This window comes from Falco cherrug, chromosome 1 (genome assembly GCF_023634085.1).
Source record: "Falco cherrug isolate bFalChe1 chromosome 1, bFalChe1.pri, whole genome shotgun sequence".
Taxonomy (NCBI): Eukaryota; Metazoa; Chordata; class Aves; order Falconiformes; family Falconidae; genus Falco; species Falco cherrug.
This window is the reverse complement of record NC_073697.1, coordinates 119,170,028-119,194,167: the sequence shown is the minus strand read 5'-3', so window position 1 is coordinate 119,194,167 and position 24,140 is coordinate 119,170,028. Positions and strand designations below refer to the sequence as shown.

General features: G+C 50.1%; 1 protein-coding gene across 4 annotated transcripts in view; it reads right to left on the bottom strand.

Moving 5' to 3' along the window:
- GAS7 (growth arrest specific 7) overlaps positions 1-20,641 on the bottom strand; it is a 102,788-nt gene extending 82,147 nt beyond the window's left edge. For 2 of the 4 annotated variants that reach the window (XM_055723712.1, XM_055723726.1), the window contains exon 1: positions 20,309-20,637. In XM_055723712.1, coding sequence (XP_055579687.1) covers positions 20,309-20,491 — 183 coding nt within the window. In that variant the 5' untranslated portion in view covers positions 20,492-20,637. Of the gene's footprint in view, positions 1-20,308 lie in introns of all 4 variants that reach the window. The other 2 variants (XM_055723730.1, XM_055723720.1) reach the window with 2 other exon arrangements.
- Between the last annotated feature and the right edge of the window lie 3,499 nt (positions 20,642-24,140).

Below are 24,140 nucleotides of genomic sequence, written 5' to 3'. Positions count from 1 at the left end.
TCACAGTTAATACTAGCAACAAAGGGTTAATATCTCAGCCTGCAACAGGGAAGGAGTAAGTTGGAGAACACTGATTGATAGATTCAGCCTAAGACTTCTAAAGAACTTACTAGCTCATAAATATCAGAGCAATTGCTTATCATCTTTTAGAATTCATGGAAAGGCAGGGAGAGTTCTGGCAACACAGAAAAGGCAGAACATAGCGTCAAGCCTGGAGAAATGGGAAAAGAAAGAAACGGGGCTGTGGAACAGCACTTGAACTTCAGTTCCTTGAAAATTAATTGAATAAATTATTTAAGAATTTTTTTTAAGGACCCTGAGCAGACAAGAAGGATAGAATTTAAAGCAACACCATTTTGTCATGGACGGATCTGTTGATCCAATCTGATCACCTGCACATGGCTGAACACCAGCCCCACGGTGGAAGTGGGGCTGTCGGGGTGTCAGCAGTGGTTCACTCTTCTACAGAGACAACCGTCCTACTGGGAAGGAAAACCAGAGAGCAGCCTGAGACACAGGGACCTCGTAAGACCTCAGCTGGAGCTGTGCGCCAAGTTTTGAGCTTCATTCTCCCAGACATGAACAAACGGGCTAGTCCAGAGGAGATCTAGAAAAAAATGACCTGAAAGGAAAGAGGAGAAGGTGTGTAATACAGAGCGGGAATGAGTGAGAGGGGAGCGTCTTAGATATGTCATCAAGCTGCGGAAAAGAGACAAAGGACGGTCGATCTTCCCATCCATCACAGGTGGGATAAAAAATGGATTTAAATTGAAGGAAGGAAAGTTCAGGGTGGAGGTGATATTGAAGCCATGGTATACGACACTGAAGCCATGGACTTCCTTAAGTAAAGACCAGATAACTGTTTATAAGAAATTACACAGGTATTATTGAGCCTTTCTTGGAGCAGAGGAGTGAGCCTATGACTACAGTATTGGATACACATATGCACCCTGGTCAGCTGTTTTCAAAGATGACACTGCGCTGACAGTCCCTGAGGTGGCTTGGAATAGATGCACTCGATATGAAAATGGAAATATTATTTGAAGTATGACATGATGTATTGAAAGGAAACCAAAATGTAATATAAGTAAATGCTACTTGGAAAAGGTCAATACTTGGAACTGCAAGTTAAGAACTGGGGTGGGGACTACGTAATCTTTCTGACTGCATTCATGCAACAGTCTTTAATAATATTATCACAAATCATTTTCTTCCACAGGCCTCTGACGCTGGAGTTATGTGATTACTGAGAAACTGCGTAACTCATTTCTGTCCTCTGGGAGAAAATATATTACAGGGGTGACGGACTTAGCTGTAAAAGCAACAATTTCGACTGACAGCAATTGGGAATAGGGTCCCGCAGACCACTGTGACATGGGCTTTACCTCTCCTTGATCCTGATATTTAAGAACAAATACAAGTCATACCAGCCAAACCAGTAATACCTCCCTGCAGTCACACAAACCAGGCCATTTTCAAAGGGGTGTAAAAGGCCTAGGTTCAGTTTTGCTCATTGATCACTTCTCAGATCAGTCACGTTCCCCTGCATCCTGACAATTCTCCATCCGTGTGCCCCACGCAAGAGGACATTTCCAACCCGCTCCAAATCATGAAGCCAGACAAGCTTCTGGACTGATCCAGCAGGTGTTTAAAAATGTCAGTAAAAAATGAATGTGCCACATGAACTGCTGTGAACGTTTGCATTGTGAACCACAGCAGTATTTGCAGCTGAGGTATTTTGAAGCCTGGGACTGCAAAAATCCTGAACCTAGGCGAAGCAAGAAAGTTCTGTTGAGACTGCCAATTGTATCCCACTGCTTTAGATGGGATTTTTAAGGCCATGGGATTTTCAATTCATGTGTTTTGGTGAAAAAGGTAGAATTCTGTTTTTAATCTAGACTTGATGTCAAAATAAACAGTCAGAAATTTCCTGGTAACAAGCTGCTACCATGTGGAGAGCAGAAAAAGCAGTATGGCAGCACAGCTTTTGGTACAGCTAATCCACGAGTCATAGAAACATCCTCTTGAAAATACCCAAGATACCAGGCTCCCAAAGGGGCACATTCTGTCAGAAGCTTGCCCTGCTCAGGGCAGCTCACCACCTGTATTGCTTTCCCCTTGACACTTGCTGTGAAGTCCACAGGACAACTTCTCTAAGACATCGGTCAGGCTGCACGCGGCAGCCTGAACACTTGTGTTGGGCTTAGAGAGGCACAGGTGGGAAAAGAAAGCATTTCGTTCTAGGAAAATTGTTTTCATTCAAACCAGAGAACCTTGCAAAAAAAATATGTATCTGGACCTTCCTGTTCTGCTGCAATGGCGTCATTTATGGAGGAAGGAATTGGGAGCCTTAGCACAGCCTTGCGTTTGCAGGCAGGTCCCCCCTCCTGCTGGACACTGAACACCAGCCTTGGCCTCACACCCGGGAAAGAGGCAGAACGACACAGAACAGATGCTGAATTCAAATTACAGATTGATAACACACACCCCCCACCCCAGGCTCTTGCTCTCCAGGTTAGTGATAGGAATAACAGTTTGGCAAGACATGGAAACCACATTTCAGCGCAGCTGCTCACAGAGACTGCCATACAGCTTGTTTTGAGTGCAAGTACATCAGTAGGCAGAGCTGGGCAGTGCTCCCACCTCCATCCAGGACTTCACTCCTCAGGTGCCCACAGCTGAGCCAGGTGGTCTGGTGCTCTCTGATCACCAGGGAGAAACAGAGGCCCCAGCTCCTTCAGCCTGGACATCTGAAAAAGTGTCAGGAGAGTCTGACCACAGAAGTACCTCTTCCTCAGTTGGCTATAAAGGAACCCGAGTGTTTTGTCCCTCTAAAGAAAGGAGAAACTGTCTGTGTGTTGGACTGAGAAGCTTCTGCTCCAGGACTGCTCACCTGTCCATATTGGACCATCACAGAAGAAACAATCCTTGAGGCTTGTGAGAAACCTGCTGTCCCTCAGGACATCCCATGCTTGCTCTCCTGCCTGCTGACTGCTCACGGAGAAGCGTGTGCTTGAGTCCACGCAGAGTAAGAGGAAACTGAAGCCACCTCTCTCACTTCTGCCCTCCCGCTTCTTGCCTGCTGTGGGAGGTTGGTGGCTAATGTCTTCCTCTCCCTGCGGCTTTTAATGGGGCTGGTGGGCATCAAATGCATGCAGCCCTCCTGCACAGCCCCAGGTCAGGCACTGCAGCTGCCAGGAGGAGCCCCCGCTCACACCACCCAAAGACTTGGCCTTTTCCACCAGTGAGCTTTGGGTAGCTCCTGCTTAACCACAAACCAACACTCTGTTCCCTTTGGAGAAACCAGCCCCTCTTGCATCATCTGTACAAAAGGGCTGGATGCCCGTCTCAGATGGTGGAGATAGATAACCTGCTTAAGCAGCACACTTACATCTTAGTGATGAGGCAGAGGTCTGGCTCTGGTGCTAACACCTTCTCACCTGTGTGCTCAGACTGCTTCACCCCCCAGCACCCCAGCCCCAGAGAGGCAAGGGGTGCCTTCAGCACCCCTGGAGACCCAGCTGCTGCAACCACAGGGTAAAATACAGGGAAGGCACAGAGCTGCCTCACAGCAGGGTTCTGCTCCTGTCCCCACTCTTGACGCTCACTTTGAAGCTGCTCTGGTGCTCAGTGGCCCTGCAAGCTCCCCCAGCAGAGAAGCCACCCCAGGAGAACAGTGAGTCCCGAGAGCCACACCAGTCCCTGGAGGGAGGTTCAACAGGGTCATCCCAGGACTGCTGCCGAATGCAGCCAGGGTTAAAGAGGCAGGGGAGGACTGAAGGGGAGGCCAGACCAGGTCAGCTCTCCACCCTCACACCATAGGTCTTCACCTGTCATAGCTTAAACATCCCTCACATTGCTCTAAATCTTGCTGTGCCCACTGCTGAACTGAAACACCGAAGGCTGACGGACCACCCAGGATCTGGAGGATCTGTGTGCCTGTGCCACCTCCCTGTGCAGCTCCCATGGACCAGTGTCTGTGTCCCCACTGTCACCGCTGCGTCAGAGGATGTCTGCAGGGCAGCGATGCTCCTGCCCCAGCAGCTCTCTGTTGCCTGCCCCAAGTGCCCATAATTGACCGGATTAAGGGAGAAAAGTAGGTTTGATTACAGAAGGAACTTCCCTGGTGAATCCTGCACAGCTGCAGGATCGCAAGAAAAACAAAACCTGAGGGAAATCTGCGAGGTAATCCTGGCATTGGCCTGACTCCAGCAGTCATCTTGCACACTTAAATGTATTGAGTCTGTGTCAATACATTTGAGTCTGTGTCTAATTAATGCTATGACACCATGGCAACACGCTTAATATTGTGGGTCTTCAGAATAATATTGCTTAAAAATACAGAGAACTGCAACTTTGCTGTAAGTTGCGGTTGTTGTTCCTCAGACTGTGCTTCTGCGAGAGGGAACCTCTGGAGCTGAAAGCCATTTTCTCAGCATGCAGATAATGAACGTGACATTTCATGATCTCCACTGAAAGAGAAACATCTTTAGATGGGAAACAGGGCTGAGATCAAAATTAGTGTTACAGGAACAGCTTTTGGATCTGGCTTGCTCTTTTCCAAAGTGATATATTTAACGCAATCAACTGAAGATGCTGCCTTCCTACTGCTGGAGCTGAAGCCTAGCAGACAGAGGAGAAAATGAGCCAGATCTGAAGAACTTATAAATAAATTTCTCACCTTGAGACTAAAATGTGGAAGGTGTCAAGGAAGACAACATCATAAATAAAGGAAAAAGATTACAACAAAGGAAAAAAATGTGTCCTATGTTGTAATGATCAGTGATTCAGTTCTACCCCTCAGAAATACTCTGATACGGCAACCGAGGCAGTCACGTGTTACACGAAGAGGCAATTGCCGCTCCCCGTGGAGCAGCGTAAGACACCTTGGGTGTACAGGCTCTATCAGAGGCCAACCTGTAACCTTAGTTGTTGAAGTAAAAGCATTTTTAAGGATTTTAGCTGCACTGCATTTCAAGCCATAAGAAGCTGGAAGATGTCTGCCCTTCAGGCTACATGCCACCTGAACAAAGAGACAATGACAAACCATGAGCCAAAAACATTTGCTACCTGCCCTCCCTGGCAGGCAGAGCCATTTGTGACAGCTGTCTGTCACATCCAAGCCAAACAGTCCTGACGATGCTAATGCCACATTTCTCCATAGGGGTGGGGCACAGGCGTCCCCCTGGGCAGGCACCACCAAGAGCTGGTAAAACACACAGTCTGAGAACCCACAGGGCCTCCACCACCAGAGCAAGGCAAAGGTTATTAGTCAGCACCAGGGCCATTTTCAAAAAACTGGTTCATGGTTTGGCCTGGTTTTGATCCTTCCATAGGTGGTGTGTGCCAGGGAGGATGAAGGTGCATGGCAGTTAAAGCACGAATCCTCTGGGACAAGAGAAAAATGGTAGGAGACTGCAGTAAGGCTCTTGGTGGTGGTGAGGAGGGAATGTCCCATCCCAGCACAGGCAGGGAACAGCCTGAGCACAGCAATTCAAACCAGCCTCCTGGAAATGCCTCCCTCCCACGGGGAGGGGGAACGGGGCTTTCAGGCTCTCTTCCCTCTAACCACAGACAGACACTGCATCCTCCAGCGCTGAAAGCAAAAGCAAATTCCACACCACAGAAACGAACATTGAGATTTGTTGGCTCCAGGGGCTGACACGGGGTCTGGAAACAGACTCGAGTTCCTGAGCTGCTCTTCGCCAGCTGCCTGGGCACATACTCGGCCCTGGCATCTGAGCTTGGGAGCAGGCAGAAGGGAGGGGGGGGCTCAGCTCCAACAGCATCGCATAAATCAGGGACGGACACACACAGAGCACTGATCAGTGCTAGTGCAGGGACTGCGGGCATTCCTGCTTGGGTATTTCTGATCCTAGTGTCACAAAAGAGCCATTTCCAGAGATCCACATCTTGTCCAGCAAAAAGCCACTCCATTCAGTCCCATCAGCTCCATTCCGTGTCACAGAAATCACTCTTTCAGCTGTAAGTGCAGGGTCCAAGAGCTGCTGCTTTGCACAAGACCCAGTGCACGGCTGGCCCCCTCTGATCAGCCCTACTCCTCAGCACCCTGCTCTTCTCCCCCCATCCTGCTGGAATGCTTAAATACATAAGAACGAGCCTATTCCGGGTCAGCTCACTGGGGGTGATAGGACCCATTGGCTGCAGAGTCTAAGCCTAATTCTAAGTCCACGGAGGTCAACTGGGAGAAAAGCATGAGGCAGAGCCCTGGAGGCTGCAGCAGGGCCTGGGCCAGCCCACCTCTCCGCGCAGCCCACCGGCAGGCAAGGCAGCAGCCTGTGGGCCCAGGAGTGCCAAGATGTGGGCAGCTTCCCATGGGACATCCACGCAAATGATACAATGAGGTCATCCGTGTATCTGAAATGATCTGTGCTTGCTTGCAAACTAGCAGCCTCTCAGCCCAGGAGATAGGGGTGGAGCAGCTCCCAGCCTGAAGAAGGGAGCCTAGAGAACCTGTGCCATAGCGTCACAGTCACAAGGGAGGTGGCAGCCCCTTACTCCCCAGATCAGACTGAAGTAGTCCTCTCTTGGACACACAGAAGGGGTAATACATGGGTGCAAGCCTATAAGGCTGTGATATAAAGAACTTGCTGGGCATCACTGGGTGGAGCTCCGTGATCAAGTTCAACGTACTGGAGTAGAAAACGCAGCTGGAGTTGTAGCATTCAGTTTCCCTGATGCGTGGTGAGGGCAGCAGCCCTCAGCTTCTTTCCCCTTTCATGTGCTGCTTGGGGCTGGTGGCCTTTATCTGTGGGTTCCTGGCCATGGGCATCCAATGTGGCTGGAAGACCTCCTGTCCTGCTCCAGCAGAGAGTCCCACCTCTGAGATGTGGTAGGTCCCACCTCAAAACTGACAAGATCATTAAGCAGAGATCGCTGCAGGAGGCAGGATAGAACAGGGCATCTCCCAGCATATAAGGCAGGCAGCACCCTGCCTGGTGCACATCGGGCACTGGCCACAGCGATCGCAACATGCTGGGAACCGATTTGCACCAGGCCGCCTCCCTGCCGCTCCCAGCACAGCCAGCAAAATACACATCAGTAGAATTTGCCATGGCCCCATCCCCGAGCTGAATTACAGCTCATGATCATGTCTCTGGTCAGCACTGGAAGAAAGCTTTGTCCCTCACTGAAGATCCATATTCAAACTTGGTAAATTGTGCTGGCCAAGGGTAGAATGGAGAAGGAGCAAAGGAGTCCATCAAACCCTTGGGCAATGCAGCTGAGATAGGAGCTGGCAACAGGGTCTCACTGACTCAGGTTCATATCAAGCTTATTTTCCAAAAGGGATCCATAGATAATTTAAACATGATTTAATACCTGAAGTTTTATTCTTCATCCCATAACAGACTGAGGTTCAATTCCAGTCTTCATTCGGTGCCAGTTATCACTGTGATAATCAGTTCACAGCGCAATGAGACGGGTCATAGGCCCTCCTCTAAATCTTGCTATTGAGAGTGATTACTTGTCCTTGGGTAATGAATTAGTCCTATTATATAGCAGCTGGCACAGGAGAAGCAAATCTGCTGCTCAGGCAGCTCATTACATGGGCAGAGCTGGAACTGCTCAGCCATGTGCTACACACAGCCCTCAGCAGGATTTTTTAACTGAATTCTGCAGACAGTACACACATTCCTCTGGGACTGCAAAATGCACTACATTCATCAGTCCAGTTTCTGGCTATTGCTTTTTGAGTTAAGCATTTTCTCACTCCTTGGAAATATAATTCGTCTTCTGTGCAATTTCTGCATGGCACTTTGTCTATCACTGTCAAACTATGTCAATTCTTCATTCTCTGCCACCCCTTGCAAACTCTGTCACTCCAAATCTCAATTTCTCTCCTCTAAACTCCTCCATATGAATCATTCCTTCTCCCCCACTACCAAAAACTTGCCAGCTCTCGATGTTACCTCCTCTGTGCCCAAGCCTCACTTCAGCAGCAACCAAAACTGCTCTTGCCATGCACCAACGTGTCATTGTAGGTCTGGCTTCGTGGCACATGGGTCAAGGATGAGCACATGGGCACGCAGCAACTGCAGAGTTTTGCTTTGGAAACATGAATAAAGTGCTAAATAAGTGAATTAGAAAGGATCAGGAAGACAAAGCAGATGCAGCCAGCCAGTTTCAAAGAACATTCTGAAAGCGCTTATAGATCACCAGAGGAAAAAAAAGCAGAATGACAGAATACACTCAACAGCAATATTATAACCATGATGGCATAAGTATACATGTTAGGTACTGTTGGGAGTACTGGTATTTTCTGTGAGACCAACCATCACAAGCATGCTTGTGAAAACGTAAACTCCTTTCTGTGCAGACTTTTAGAAGAAAAGAAGCAGTCAAGGAGCGAGAAAACTACTGTGCAAAATAAAAAAAATTGATAAGCCAGAAAGCAAGGAGCAGAAACAAAAAGTTAGTCTTCCTCAAGACAAGAGTCAACCACAAAGGCCTGATGCTGCTGCTCATTCCTCAAGCAATTCAAGATAAGGAGACCGAGAAGTGTGTTATAAATATGTGCAAATTATACATAATTTTTTAAGTGAGGCAAAAGCCTGAAGAGCTTCACTAAGTCTCCACTGAACAAGTAACATCACAGCAAACAAATTACACTGGCAGTAAATGCAAAATATTACATATGGAGGTATTAATTGGAATGCTACAGGTATTTTTCATGTCCCAAACAACGTTCACCAGCTCAAAGATCCTTGCTCCTTTCATCTGTCTTCCACAAGAGCCGGTCCTCTGGCAGTCCAGGGAGCTCTTAGGAGAGGGGAGATGCTTTGTTTTAACCCCTTCCATCCTTACCATTCAATGCTGTATTTTTCCTCAGCAGTCTTAGGGCTGCTTGACCATTGTCTGACTGAATGAGTGTCAGAAGGCCAACAGAGGCCTCGAGCAATGCTGCAATGCCAGAAAGTACACTGCAGGTTCAGTAAGAGATCAGATTTAACTCTGACCTAACAGATCTGCCTGTGAAAGTTCAGGAAAATTCGCAGGAGTTTCAGGTAAAAGATAGGGGCAAATATGGGAAGATAAAATGAGCGGCTTGCGACCTTTAATTATGTTGTGATGTGTTTCTGCTCCTTCCTCACTCACACCTTTCTCCCTTTTACCCATTCCTGGACTCACTGAGTGTCCAAAGACTAAGATTCAGTGCTAATGGGACACCCTGACAACTACAGGCTGGGTATCCAGCCCAGAGGGAGCTCCGGCTTTCTCTCGATGTAGTGGGCTAAAGTCTTGCCGTGTTGCCCCTGCTCTGGCAGCTCCACCAGCAATGCTGCCCAGCTCTGGATCTGGTGCTGCAGCAGCAAGCAGCATCGCAGCTGGGCTGGGCAGACCCTCTGCAGCTTTCACACCAGCGGCATGCCTTCCTTGCTTTGGCGCACTCTGTAAGACAGCCACGGAAAACTCACTCACCCACCCACCTTCCTTACAGACTTAGCCTGATCCATCCTATATACAAACATCCCAGGTCTTTGCAAAACTTTTTAATTGCCTTTTGCCGAGTTTTTTTTTCCCCTCCATGGAAAACCAACTGACAGGGCAGAAGAGAGGGCACTGGTCAACAGGGGCCCACAAAGTGATACCAGACAAAACGGCTGATGTTGAAATTACTTTGTTCCTAGCATACACCCTGGGGACTGCAGTGGCAGAGGCACAGAGGGCTGTCACAGGCTGCCACAGAGCTGGGAAAGCTCTGGGAGAGCTGCGCAGTAAACAAGCTTGGTGCTCAGAGCAACAGTGGACGACCACAGTGCTTTTGCTGCCAGCATCACAGTGGGAGTATCTAAGGCTCAAGAACAGTCTGCACTGTCCACACTTACCAACGACAAATGTCGGAAAAGTGCCAGACAGATCTCAAACAACACCAAAGAAAGATTTTTGGCCTTTGGGTCTGTACTCATCTATGAGTTCAAAGATCAGTGACCAAAGTCACCCATTCGCCTAAATTCACCCCAAAGCGGCCCACATTAACAACCGAATACTGAGGAGACTGTTCACAAATGCTAGAAAAGATGTATGTCAAAATACACTGGCCTGTTCTACTGCTAGTTGTGTTCTACAAAATGCAGGGTGGTAGCTCCTGAGTAACCTGTGGCATCCCCCTTCTGGAATTTGCCAGCAAAAAAGCAAACCACAAAAGAATTAGGCCAGGGGTCCTCAAACTTTTTAAACAGGGGGCCGGCGCGCGGATGAAGTGGCAGGCAGTCATCTGCGGCTGCTTGGTTTTCCCCCTCCAACCCCCGGTGGGGGGGTGTCTGTAAATACTGGGGGGCCGGATTGAGGACCCTGGGGGGCCATATCTGGCCCGCAGGCCATAGTTTTGAGGACCCCTGTATTAGGCCAATACAAAAGCTATTTTCATAGCATAATGGGGAAAACTGGGTTACTAGTATGAGCAAAACCCCTTCTCTGCTATTACATACACCTGTAAAAGGCATGCTTCCCAGGAAAGTCACCCCAGTGTGCACAGAGAAAGAATCACGGCAGGCAGAGCATTACCAGTAAGTCTGTAGCGCATGGAGCGTCACCTGCTCTCCCCCTCAACCCAAAGAGGTGTGCTTTCGCTGGTATGGCAGGTATGCAAGGGGCTCCTGCCAGCCCAGTCCTCTCCAGTGCCCAAGCCCCATGTGCACAGGCACAGCCCATCTGTCTGTGCTGCAGATACTGTACAAATCTGTAGAGCTGATAGCCCAGGTCTCCTGCCACATACCAACCCTTCACACGAGGTCCTCTTGATAGGTAATGTTTTACACAGTGGCGTGACAAAAAATTCCAACTACACTAAAACACACTTCGATTTTTCAAGACAAACACTTGTTGAAGCACCCTGTTCTTCAAAAACAGCGGCTGAACAAACTGCCTTGATTTTATGCTGTTCTGGACTCTAAGTGGATCATGCCAATAAAAGGGAGCACGACACATAATTAAATATGGCCAATGATTCTTTGATGTAAACTGATGACAGTGTGCAAAGTACACAGTGGGGACCATCAAGTCCATTATGCTTTTTTCAGATCTCCCCTGGTCCTCCTTTCCCTGTCTGCAAATGTGGGGCTGTGCGTGGTTACTGGAAATGTGCACAGCGGGGAGCAGCCACCGCAGCACAGCCCAGGCGTTCAGGAGGCTTTCAGCAAATCTGCCATGTGTGCACAGTAACCAGGCACATCCCACAAGCGCTGGATTCTGAAAAAGCTGCATAGAACAAGTGTTCCATGGAAGTGTCAGAAATCAAAGACAGAAATACCGGTGCCTTATGTCAAATATTCCAAGACACAAGTTAACAGGGCTGCCTGCTGTGTTCAGCGGGCTGACTCCCCGTGCCCTGCTGGTCGTGTGAACAGGATGAACACATGCAACATGACAAATACCACTCTTGCTGCCCCGAGTTGTAGCATGGCCACAGCGAAAGCGACTGCAACAGTCCCAAAGAGTTCCAAAGACAGATACTATCTGCAATGCTGCAGCACCACATAGTTGCTCCTATTTTTATGGGACTTCCACAAAACAGAACATCCTATCTTTGGGATTGCACTTGGTGTCAGCAGTCAGTGAAACAATGAAAACAAGCCCTGAGTACATACTTAGACATTTTAGATTCTGGTAATGCAGAATCATTACTGATAATAATGTGCTCCATGGGGCATAAGCAACTATGGAAGATAAGGAATCACATAGAATAAAAGAATGGTTTAATCTGATTATTTTAACGATCAGTTAATTCTACTGATTTATTATCATACAGGTAAAAGTGAAAGATTAGAGAAAACCAAAGCCCACCAAATCTGCCACAATCTTCTGGTCTTGTTTTCAGAGCTAAATTTTCCATTTTGGACACCCAAGTGAAGCGGTTTTTTTTTAGAAAATACTGAGCATCTGGCATCTTCTCATTATTCCTACTGTCTCTTTTTAAACTACATTCAGTATAAAGTACCACGTAATACAATCAACACACATTTGCAGCGCAGCGCTCATCATTTAAGGTACATTCTGCATCCAAGTTGGAAAGTGAGACTATTTAGACTACCCCATGCCTACCACTGCAGAAACCACTCCTGTGTTTGTCTACAGGGCACGTGCCCCATTCAAAGCACAGAATGAACAGGGAATTCTTGAGGGAACTAAGTGATCTTTAAGTGAGTCTTTAAATGACCCACGGTTTTCATCTTCACAGTATATCCACCCTTAATGTGCAGGTGCACAGCAACTCATTCAGTCTTTAACATCTACAAGGCAGACACCTGCAGTGAGACCATTTTTATGCTCTCTTTGTAATCCATGGGCAGGAAGAGATCCTTCCAGATTAAGCCTCCCATGACTTTCTTATTTTTTTGGTCTTTTAGCTAAGGATAAAGAAAAATATCTTTTAAAATTCTGTCCTGTGCAATTTCTGCAAGACTACCGATGAGACTGTTCCCACCTGCTGCAGGTGCAGCATCCACAAGCCCAGGTTCTGCAACACCCCTACTCAAGCAGAGGACAAAAAAGCTCACAACAAATGTCACACCCATTAGTAAGACCCTTCCTTTCATGAATTTTGGGTATTTATGGTACTATTCAGTTACAAAATGCGATCCATAATTTCAACAGCCCAAGACAATGATCATCAGATAGGTGACAGACAGCACTCTTGTGAGCAAGGGATTGCGAACTGTGGTATCACATCTCCTTCATGTTCTCATGGGGCTTTAAAATCCCTCAGAAAAGTGATCCTCTGGCAGCAAAACATAATTTCCTCACCCTTTTAATAAGAGAAAATAGATTATTTCATTTTGTTCACATTTCCCTGAAATGCCAGTGGTTGATGACCGTGTCAGTTTCCAGCCTGAAAAGATACAGTTACCGAAAGTCACAGAGAGAAAAAATGCCACTTTGAAACTAAAACACAAAGCAGTTCCACATGATTCTCGTTGTCGCTCCTATCTCACAAATGCCCTGCTTTGGACAAAGGTTTGCTGTTGACTCATGTGAAGCAGACCAGCCTCAGCAGCTGTGAGCACCAAATTTTGAAAACTCTGCCCTTCCCTCCGGAGACAGCACCTGCAGCAGCCTCGTCTGCAGCCTTGTGAATCTCCCCCTTTGCCTTCCTCGGTCTTCCCCACAGGGAGTCATCCCTGCACCGGGAGGATCAGCATTATCCTTCTGTGCCTGGAGGAGATGCCACCCCCTCCTTTGGCCGCAGTTACTGCTCCTCCCCAGCACCATCTCTCAGTGGCAGAATAGCCAGAAGGTGCCACAGGCATCCCTGGGCAGGGCCGGCAGGGGACAGGGGCACCAGTCCCAGCCTGGCAGCTGCTCAGCCAAGTAGCTGGACTGCTCAGCTTGCAGTGTCAGACACTGCACAGGTTCCCGAGCACAGCACCATGCTCTCTCCCTAGCCAAGCCACCTACAGAAGGGTTCAGCACCCACAGCCTTATCACACTGGACTAAGGACCAGATTCCTCTCCCACCACACGAGACTACATATTGGATCGTGACTTCTTCCACAATATCTTTAGAAAAAAGCAGCAAAAATTGTACCCCAAATTGTCACACATCCCCTCAGTCCTTGTTGCTTTCCAGGACTTATGTTGAGCTGATTTTTGAGTGGAGAGATGGAGGAATGAGAAAGTGTGAGGTAACATACTCCAAGGGTGTAGAAGAACCTGCTAAGAAAGCAAAGCACCATTGCTGCGTGCAGGAGGTGCCGACACCACATACAAGTTTCCCAGGCCTCAGGTACTCACAGCCAGGCAGATACTTCCCATACACAACCTTACTCTTCTTTGTACGGTCATCGGGAAAAGCTCTGTTGCAATGGGTATCAACATCTCCGCTCTTCCAAGTGTATCATCGTACACGTTACATAGCTCCCACGACAGCTGCCCGTGCCAGCCCTCTCTGTGGCAGCACACAGCACAGCTGTCACACTGTAGTACTGCCTACAGTAATGCTCATTTCTAGGGCTGGCTGGATATTTTCTGACAAAATGTTTTGGGGTTTTTCCTGGTCAAAATATGCTCCATCACTAATGTGAAGAAAGAGAAACATAAACCATAATTTTTTTCTCTGTAAAAATAAGAGGGTTCATCACAATACTGTTTCACATAAATGTTCAGAAGTTGAATTTTGTTATGAAATGGAATTCTCCCTGCTCATCAGGTGGCAGGTTCTAGTTTCTCCTTGAGCACACTGTCTCCTTGGATCGTATCATCTTATGACAAGACACGGTTTGGCACTGAAATCCTCTACACATTCTCTGCTATTGCAAAATAAATTAAAGGCATTATTATTTCTATGAATTCCTTTCAACACTTTTCTCTGTGACTACCTGGGCATGAAGCAGTTCATGCCATGCCTCCCGCAGCGAAGCATGCTGCAGCCTCCAGGCTCAGCTGTTTGCACATTTCAACATCCACATGGCAGATGCCACACATTGGGTTAGGCGAGGTGATTACCCCCCCGAATACTACACAGCAGTGGAAATAATGTATAAAAAAAACCCTGTCCGATGCCTGCACATGCACCATGCATCAGGGGGAAGCGTGCAACCCTTCCCTTCCAAAGGGCCTCACAGCTCAGGCAAATCAAGCTGTGGAAGTGCAGACAAGATCAGCAGCAGCAGTCAGTCCTATGCTTGTCTCAGATTCCAGAGCCACCTCCATCCATGCTGGAAGCACACACTGTGCTTCACAGAGACTTACATCTGTGGGATGACTGAAGCTATAAAAAGTGCTGACAATTTTCAGTAAATTTGCATATGTTGCTACTGCTGCTGCTTATATAAGTGATTTCTAGCTAACCACAAATACAAAAAAGCAATGCCCAAAATAGATTTTCAAACAAACCGCTTGCAAATGTGACTGAATGACACATCTCCCCACCACTCTGAAAATCAGTCCTCTAGAACAGCAGACACAACAGCCAGCATTTCCCCAGAGGGTCCCGTGCAAAGCAACCCCCAGACTGCATACCCAAGAGGTCCAACACCACCTTGCCCTCCTGATATCTACGCTGCCCTGCACTAGTAAAGGTTGTGACAAAATGGGACACACACAAGACTTGTACTAGGTTGCTCTCAGGTCTAGGGCTGTATAGATCTTTCTACACACATCATCATCCCAAGCATCTCTGGTGCAGGTGGAGCACAGAGGCAGTCAGCCTCTGGATAGGACACATTTGTTGCCTTCAGCTGTTAAGAAACCCCTCACTGTGTCACATACCATGCTCTGTTTGCTCTGTACGTGTGCTCACCATAGCAGTGCTGGCTTGAAGGACTGCTCATCACCTGTGTCTGCATAGATTCTTCTTTGCACCAGGCTGGAAAGGGCAATTGCTTAACCTGGGACAGAGCAGTAACACCACTCTCAGTGATAACACTACCAGGCAACAGCCTGGCACAGAGGGTCCCTGTATGGCTCTCCTCAAGTCGCCAAAAAGTCAGGCAAAAATATAAAAGTATGCATGAGGGAGGAAACGGTCAAAAGATGCAGCTGCTAGTCCCTGACATTCAGGTCTTATGGCTGACACAGCTATAAACCACCAAAGAGGGGGGTGAAGGCTGGAGCTGGTGGTGTATCTGCTCAGTGGGACATGCATCACAAGCAACAACATCACTCCTTCCCCGAGCCCTTGAACATGGAGAAGCGTGTTGCTTGCTCATAGACCAAACTCAGTCAAAGCAAAACCATATGAATTTGGCAGGAGTCTTTCAGATTCCTCTGGTGTCAATGGATTCTCATGTTCAGGAAATACTGGCTAGGGGCTGTTTCTCCATTAACCTACTACCTGTCAGAGCACAACAGTATGAGAAACAGTACTTGGCTTCCCAGCACAAGGAAGGCAAGGACATGCTGGAGAGAGTCTGGCAATGGACCACAACTAAGGGATTGGAGCATCTGTCATACAAGGAAAGGCTGAAGAACTGGTACTGTTTAACATCAAGACAAGAAGAATCAAGAGGGATGTTATCAATATGTATAAAACTGGGGGGGGTGGGGTGTGCGGCAGCAGCAGCAATGGGATAGGATGACAGTAAGAAAAGCAGAGACAGACTATTCTCAGTGGTGTCCAGTGAAAGGATGAGATGCAATGGGCACAAATAAAACCACAGAAAATCCCTTTTAAACACTACAAAAAACTGTGAGGCTAGTAAAACACTGGAATAGGTCGCCCAGAAAGGTTGTAGAGTCTCCATCTTTGGAGATATTCAAAACCTGACCAGCCACGGCCAGGGAAGCTGGACTAGCTGATCTCCAGAGGTGCCTTCCAACTCCAATTCTGTGAACAAGACTGCAGCAGCCTCCCTGCCTGCTGCCAACCAGCCCAGCCCTAGGGAACCCATCCGGAACCCTGTCACAGAGCTAACACCCTCCCTTGCTCACTTTGCTCTCTGCTTTTGATTCATGGTATCACTTTTGCTTTCTGACAACTGTATGTTCTCCAGAGCTCACAGAGACATCTTGTTCCTGGCTTATCCCTACCACACACTCCTCCAGCTCTCATTGTTTCCACCATTGCCATGAGCAGGAATCTCCAGCCATCGCTTTCTTCTAACCCACCACTGTGGGCCTGCGGCAACCACAGGAGCTGGAACCAAAGGGTGCCAAACATCTTTACCTCCCTGTGTCTCTCTCGCTCCACATTCACTACAGTTTTGGTCCTTTCCTTGATCTGTGATGAATGAACTGAACAAACTTTTTTGCTAGCAAGAGAACTCAGGAAGCAAAGGCAGCAATCCCTCAGGAACATCCATCTCTAGCACTGGAGTTCATCTCCCACAAGCTATCTTCATGGCTTTCTTAGAGCTGACCAACTCCACATTTGCCATTAAACCCCATTCTGGTTCACCACCAACCACAGATACCTATTTTTCTCCACCAGAGCCAAGAGCTACCACAAGGTGTGGGTCTGCACGAGGAGGAGTGTTGCAGCACTTTCCAGACTATCAAGCTACCACAAGATCTTTTTTTACCACCTCATACCAGCATACGCTTCATACAGTCCCTCTGATGCCTTCTCCACATCTTGCCTCATCCAGGGCATGCTCTCTCTTCTCTCCGCTTCTTCCTCTCTCCCTTTCTCTTCCTTGGCTGCTCTCTCTTCATTGGCTCTCAACCACTTAACAGAACAAGTCCCACATGCAACTTATCTACATCGGCCAACCCACCGCCCCTGAAGCCAGCCCACAGTTGTATATGATCAGTGCTAATTAACCCAGCTTCATTCCAGTACAGAAGAGGACCCTGCCCTGTTCTCAGCTCCCGGATAAGCCAGCTAGAGCCATGTGGCAGCATGCAGAGGACTGGCGCTGGCAGCTCTGCAGCCCGTCTGCCCGTGAAGAGATGCAGATGGAGCAGCACAGTTCCTCCCAGGTCGGAGAGAGCATCAGGAACAGCCATTCCTCCTCTTTTGTCTAGCAGGAACCAGCTCAGTGCAGGCTGGCTGCTAAACTGCTCAAGGGTGGAAGAGACTCCCCTCTCACCTGCTGTCCTTTGTGCCTTCCTTGCTTTCCTCTTTCAGCTGAGGACCAAAACTCAGCGCAGACTATAAGAGCACTGTCAGGGGAGATTTCAGCGTTGGTAGATGTGAAGTTGTATGGATAAGAAAATCCAGCCTGCCTGTCTATAGACAGTGCCAGGTTTAAAGACACAAATGCTTTAGAAGGTCGTCTCCTTTTGGTCGCACGCAGCCTCCTGACAGACTTTGCTGAGAGGAGAAAAGGTGTGTGCCATGCAGGGCAAACCCTCCCTGCCCTGGCACACGTCGGGCAATGCTACAAGCCATGTTCATCCACTACTCTGGCAGAAAATGCAGCCAGCTGTCCTTCGGGACAGTGAGGTACAGGGCTCTACAGAGAAGAGCATAGGTACTTGCTGGAGTGAACTAGCATGGGGAAGTAAGGGCATCACAGAAGGCGGGAATAACATCTTCCTCTTTCAACAACTGCCTGTGGTTACGTTCAGCTCAGAACATAATGCGGAACCTTAACGAAAGCTGCAGGGCCAGGGCCAACTGAAGCCAGCCTAAGTGCTGGTTGGTACTAAAAGGAGAATCGTGTTCATGGCCCCATCTGGTGATCATCACCACCCATTGTCATCACCTCCCTGACGCCAGCTCCAGTATCAATGGTTGGACAGGGACTTGGATCAAAGAACAGAGAGGGACAGTATCTCTATCACAGCATCTTTCAGTGAGATCAGGTCCCTAAGCAAGCCAGCTACACGCCTGCACACGAGGGAAAGGCTAGTTGCACAGAGCCCTGAGAGACACACAGATACTTCTTCTCACACATCTACTTCACTCTCATGTATGCTAAGTATCTGTGGTCCCATAAATTTGGCTGATTTCGTTATTTAGCTCTCATTTGACATATTTATTAACTCTAGCTCACAGTCCTTACCAGGCAGAACCTGTGGAGAAAATGAAAACATGCCAGAGTGAACACCACCACTTGGCACTTGCTGTCTGTCTTGCCTTCTTTCTGCAGGTTTGCTCAAGAGAAAGGAGGCTGGGCTGTGTGCACAACTGCCTGCAGCAAAGTTTTCAGCGGTACACAAGCCGAGGGTCGGAAGGGCACACCTGTGGGGCAGCAGGCACTGGTCTGAGCACAGTGGAAGCTGGAACTTGCTCAGACTTAAGTAGGAGAAGAGGAGTTTCCAAGAGGGAGATGATAGGAAAGCAAAGGTATTGCATACACAGAAGTGATTTCCCACTGCCTTTGCTCAGCAGAGTTCCTTCCATCTCATGATACATTCTGCCTCAAACAATTCCTAAATTCCTAGTTAGATGTGTAAATATTTAGCAATTTGTGAAACCACAAACATTGACACATCTCAGTAAACAATCTTGTAAGTGGGAAAACTGACAAACAAAAGGACTCCCACATTCTTAAGCTTATCAGAAAACATCCCAAGTGCTTCAGGGGCACGTGAAAGTCCCAGGCCTCACTCTTGTAGCACTGAGTGTGGAAATTTTGCTTCTACTTCCGTGACTTTCCCAGTAGGAATGAGAAACAGAAGCTCAACAGAAACATCACAGTTTTTTTTAATTCATTTGGACTAGAGGAACCAAAAGGCAATTTTGCCAGCTCTATAGGCAAAACGTCCTTTTGCACAGAATCTTTTGCTCACAGGACATTGCTCTGCATGCATGTGGCAGGTCCCGTTCTGCCACCCTGGATTCCCCAGAGGGTGTGCATGGAAAACCTGGGGTGGGTAGTGCCTGCCTCGCATCTAAGCAAAGCAGGTTCTCTGAGGCCCCTTAGAAACCTGGAGGACAAGCAGAGGCTGACCCAAGGAACACTGTGCAGCTAACCACTTTGGCCTGGTCGCCACAAGGACATTGCTTCAGAACATCTCCATACCCACGTGCTAGGTTAAATTGCAAATGACTACAGGGCATGGTCAGCAAAGGAAGGGCTGATGGGCTCATGGCAGGTTCTTGCTTTGGCGCATGAGGTGTTTCAGTTTTCCCTTTCAGAAATGCAGAGACTGTGAAGGCACTCTTCACGGATGTGTTATTTTACACTCACATTGCGTCCTGTTTGCACAGGAGAGAAAGCAATAAACCAGCTCAGCTGCAAGCAGTCCTGCGGTGGGAATACAGCCGTTCCCTGGCTGTCAGGGCCCTGAAAACAACGGAAGCTAACGGAGCTTCTTGGCATCGTGACGGAAAGCCTCAGAGTCTCGGCGACTGATTCTAACTCTGCTTGGGCTTTCCGGGGCAATGCCCCACATACAGCGGCAAGGTGCCTCCAGCCAGCCGAGGGAACTGTTGCAACAGAAGGGACGTACGGGGATTACTTCATCCGGAAAGCAAAGCCAAGGGACGTTCAGCGAAAGGAAACCAGAGGGAGAGGGACGGGGAGCGGGAGAGGGACGGGGAGCGGGAGCAAGCGAGGAGGGCGAGGATCTTGCCCAGCATCTGGCCCGCACGCACGGCTGACAGGGGCTGCACCGCCTCGCCCACGACTTGTGGTGCCGTTCAGCGGCTGTGAAAGCGCCGGGGCCAGCGGGGCCCGCGGCTGGGGGCGCGCCGGCCCGGCCCCTCGGCGGCTGCGGCGGCGGGAGCGGGAGCGGGGCCGTGCCGCAGCCCCCCGCGGCGCCGGGCACTCAGCGATGCCCGGGCGGGTCCCGGCGGCACCGGCGCCCTGCAGCCCCGCGTGCCCCCCGCGCCGCCCGCACAAGCGGCAGCACCGGCGGCGCAGCCCGGGCCGTGCCCGGCGGGGGGCTGCGGCACGGCCCCCTCCCCTCGCCTCCCCTCCCCGGCCCGGCCGCCCGCCCGGCGCGGCCCCGCTCTTACCTCCAGCAGCTGCACGTAGCTGGCCGGGAACCAGCCGCGCAGCCCGTCCTCCTTCTGCCCTTCCCACCAGCCGCCGTCCGGCACCTGCAGCACCGTGATCAGCTCCCCCGCGGCGAAGCGGAGCCCCTGCCGGTGCCGCTCCCCGGAGAAGGGGTACAGCGTCTGGCAGCGGGAGCCCGACATCCTGCCGGGCCGCGGCCGCGCTCCGCCCGCGCCCGCTCCGCGCCGGGGCTGCGGGAGGCCCCGCGCTGGCCGCGCCCCGCGCCCGCCCCGCCGCGCCGCGCGCGCTCCAGGGCCACGGCGGCGCCACGCGCGGGCGGAGCGGGGCAGCCCCGGCGCCGGGAGCCCACGGGCGCGGGCGGGGAGGGGGCGAGGCGGGGGCGGGGCGGGCCGGGGGGGGGGGGGGGCAGCCGGGCGCGCAGCCGCTCCGCGTGTGCGGCGCTGGTGTCGGCGGGGCAGCGTGTCCGTGAGTGACGGGGAGGGGGGGACGCCGCGTGTGCGCCGGTGCACGAGAAACGTCCGGGGGGGGGGGGGGGGGAGTGGGGGAAAGGGGAGGGGGGCCCTGTGGGCCCCGCGTGCGGTAGCGCCCCCAGGTGTGCCCCAGCCGCGCGCGCAGCCGCGCCCCCACCCCCCCCGCGCCCCCCTGCCGGCGCTGCCACAGCCGCCGCGAGGCGCCGAGTGGGCTGCGAGACCCCCGTGGGCTGCGAGACCCCCGTGGGCTGCCCGCCGGCAGCACCGCCCGCGTGGCATGGGCACCCGTGTCTGGGTGCGGGCGGTGGGCACCTCTGCACGCTCCAGGCGCCCTGGGTGTATTTGCGACACGCACCCAAGTGTGTGACATCCATTTTGCCTGAGAGACGTCGTGTGACACACCAAGCATGTACAAAGTGCGCAGGTGTGTGTGACACATCCCCAGGTGTCTGTGTCCGCAACACTCGGCCGAGCGCACGACTTGCTCCACGTGTGCCTGCCTGCCTGCAGCACATGCATGACTTGCACATGCATGAGACGCCTCAGTGCATGTGACACTGCTCTGTGTGCCACCTGCGTGTATGTGAGAGATGCACCATGTGTGTGCATCTGTGACACACTCAACTGTGCGACACTCGTGCGTGTGTGTCTGAGACAAGGCTCCGTGTGTGCTTTGTTTATGAACGCCCACGCTGCGTGCACAGCCTGCTCTGGGTGTGCCTGACTCACTCTGCAGCATCTGTGTGACTCTGCGTGTGCGTGTGCCTGTGCGGGGGTGAGAGGATGCGCAAGTATGTATGAGACTCGCCCACGTAGCGCCCACATCCACGTGTACACGGCTGTACCTGAAAGGCAGGGCATGCCTCCCCGAGTGCCTCTGTGCTACGTCTTGTATGTTGTTTGTGGGATATGTATGTGCGTGGTTGTGTACAAAACTATCCCACGGCTGCGTGTGAGGAACTCAATCTTGCATGAAATTCAACCCCATATGAAGGTGCACATAGGCTTGCTTGTGCAGGAGGCACATGCATGCATGTGAGAGACACCTGGGAGTGTGACTCACCGGGGGGCATGTGAGCACACACCTTGAGGCTGAGCTGCATATGTCACACCCGTGGGTTTGTGTATGTGCCCCCCCCCCCCCCCGCCACAGGTGAGACTCACTCATACAGGAGACTGACCGGTATGTGTGCTTACATGACAGCCGTGGGAGACCCAGCTGCCTGTGTGTGACTCTGTGTGTGTGTGTAAGCTGGCTGTGTACGTGCCTGCACACACCTGTGCATGAGAAGACTCACGCCAGTGTGCTTGAAAGAATTAGCGACTGGTGTAACTCACTGCTGCACGCATGTATGAGGGTCTCATCCGCGTTTGTGTGATGTGCTGCGTGTGGTACCCATCAGTAGTATGTGGCATGTGGAAGAGAGGGTCACTTCTGTGTTTGCAAGAGTCACACCAGCATGCGTGTGGAAGAGATGAGGCAAAAGGAGTTGGATCTGCCTGAAAGCCCCCCCATCCGTACCCAGGCCTGCCACCCAACATCCTCAGCCAGCTGGTGGAGAGGGAAAAGGTGAGGCATAAACCTGCTGCTGTACTCAGACGTCGGTGAGATGAGTAGGTCCTTCTCCCCACTGACTGATGGGGGCCAGATGTGCCCAGTGGACATGGCCACGTCTCCTCTGATGCTCACCCTGTGGGTAAGCAGGAAAACATGCATCTGCTCCCACTGCATTTGTAGGACCCTTAGGTGCGTGCAAGGGTGTGACCACTGAACTTGGTGTGTATGTGTTTGAGAACATTGCTGGTCCACAGGAGAGTACAGGAGTGTGTACATCTTGGCAGCAGTAAGCATACACTGCGTTTCTCTGCTGGTTGGTGAGATCCTCCACTCAGGGCGGTTTGAGACAGTGTGCATCTATATAAGCCACAGTGCATTCATGCACGCTGCTCCGGAGAGCATGAGATCTGTGTCACCATCTGTGTGTGTTACTAAACTATCTCCATATTCCAGTCACTAACACTCCACTGGGCTTATGATGATGATGATGTGCACAAGTCAGTTGTGTGTCCCACTCTGCTGTATGAAAGTGCCTGCATTACGCTGCACATTTGGGCATGCAGGTGTTCACATGACTGCAGCCTGTGTGTGATGCTCCCTGCCCATTTGTAACTCTCTCGGCTTGAGTGTATACACGACCTACTGCAGTGTGTGCAAGCCAGGTGTCCTACTTGTCTGTGACCGCCTGCGTGTTTGCACAACTGCATGCCTGGGCAATGCGTTTCAGGGAACAGGTGCTGGTGTGGGTCCTGCATCAACTTCGGTTCTAGCGGAAAGAACACAGATGCTTCTGCGAGTCACTCCAAGTTTTGCAGTTTGTGGTGCTTTCCTGGGAGCTCAGTCCTTTTCACAGATGCTCTCTGACCACTAACTCCTGTTTCTAACATTCAGATTCATTTCTCTTCTATCTCTTTTCATGGAGGAAGAGCCTCCCATTTTCCTTTTGATTTGTTCTTGCTTTGCAAACAGCAGTGAGGAGCAAATTCAGAACAACTACCACCCTTTGTGCCCGGAGCACACCGTCATGTGTGTCTCCCAGCCTCGGGCTGCACAGGCTTTTTATTTATGTGACACAATAGAGTATTTTTCTCTCTCTCTTTTCCTGGAGTTTTATACATTTGCAATACTTTTTCCTTTAAAGTGAGTGCTCAGGAAGCCTGCTGTAGCCTTCCTCCTGAACATTCCAGGTGACTTTCAATGTAGCTGTCCTCCAGTTAGACAGACTAAGCAGCAAGCTGAGCTCAGCTTTTCAGGGTTTTTTTCTTTGGATTCTTTCAACAATTTTTGGACTACTCTCTACAGTTCTGTTTTTGAATCTCTGAGTTTGTGGTGAATTGCTTAAAATATGCTCTTTTGATAAGCGTTTAAGCTGATAACTATTGAACTGTGATCCATTACGTGTTATTATCACACCAGCTGCGCCTTGCTTGGTGAAAAGCAACAGACCTGATACCATGGCATGCATCCAGGTACATCTATCGCCGGTATTCTCTAACAATGCCATTTATAGATGGCAAGGACTGAAATCGAACAAAAACCCACATGTTTTTCTTTAGCATGTGCAAACCCAGCTCTCCCTATGTTGGAACACAGAACCAAATAGTTTAGCATTTTCATGTACAACAGTGAATTTTAGTCTAAATTTTACTTTTCTTATGTTTAATGTTGCCAGAATACGTAAATATTTTTCTTCAGTTTATTCTCTGATATTTTTTAACTCTGCATTTTTATACTTCCAACTTATTCTGCTTTCTCTTTATCTCCCTTTCTGATATTTTTGTAGGCTTCTGCCCCTTTTTGCGT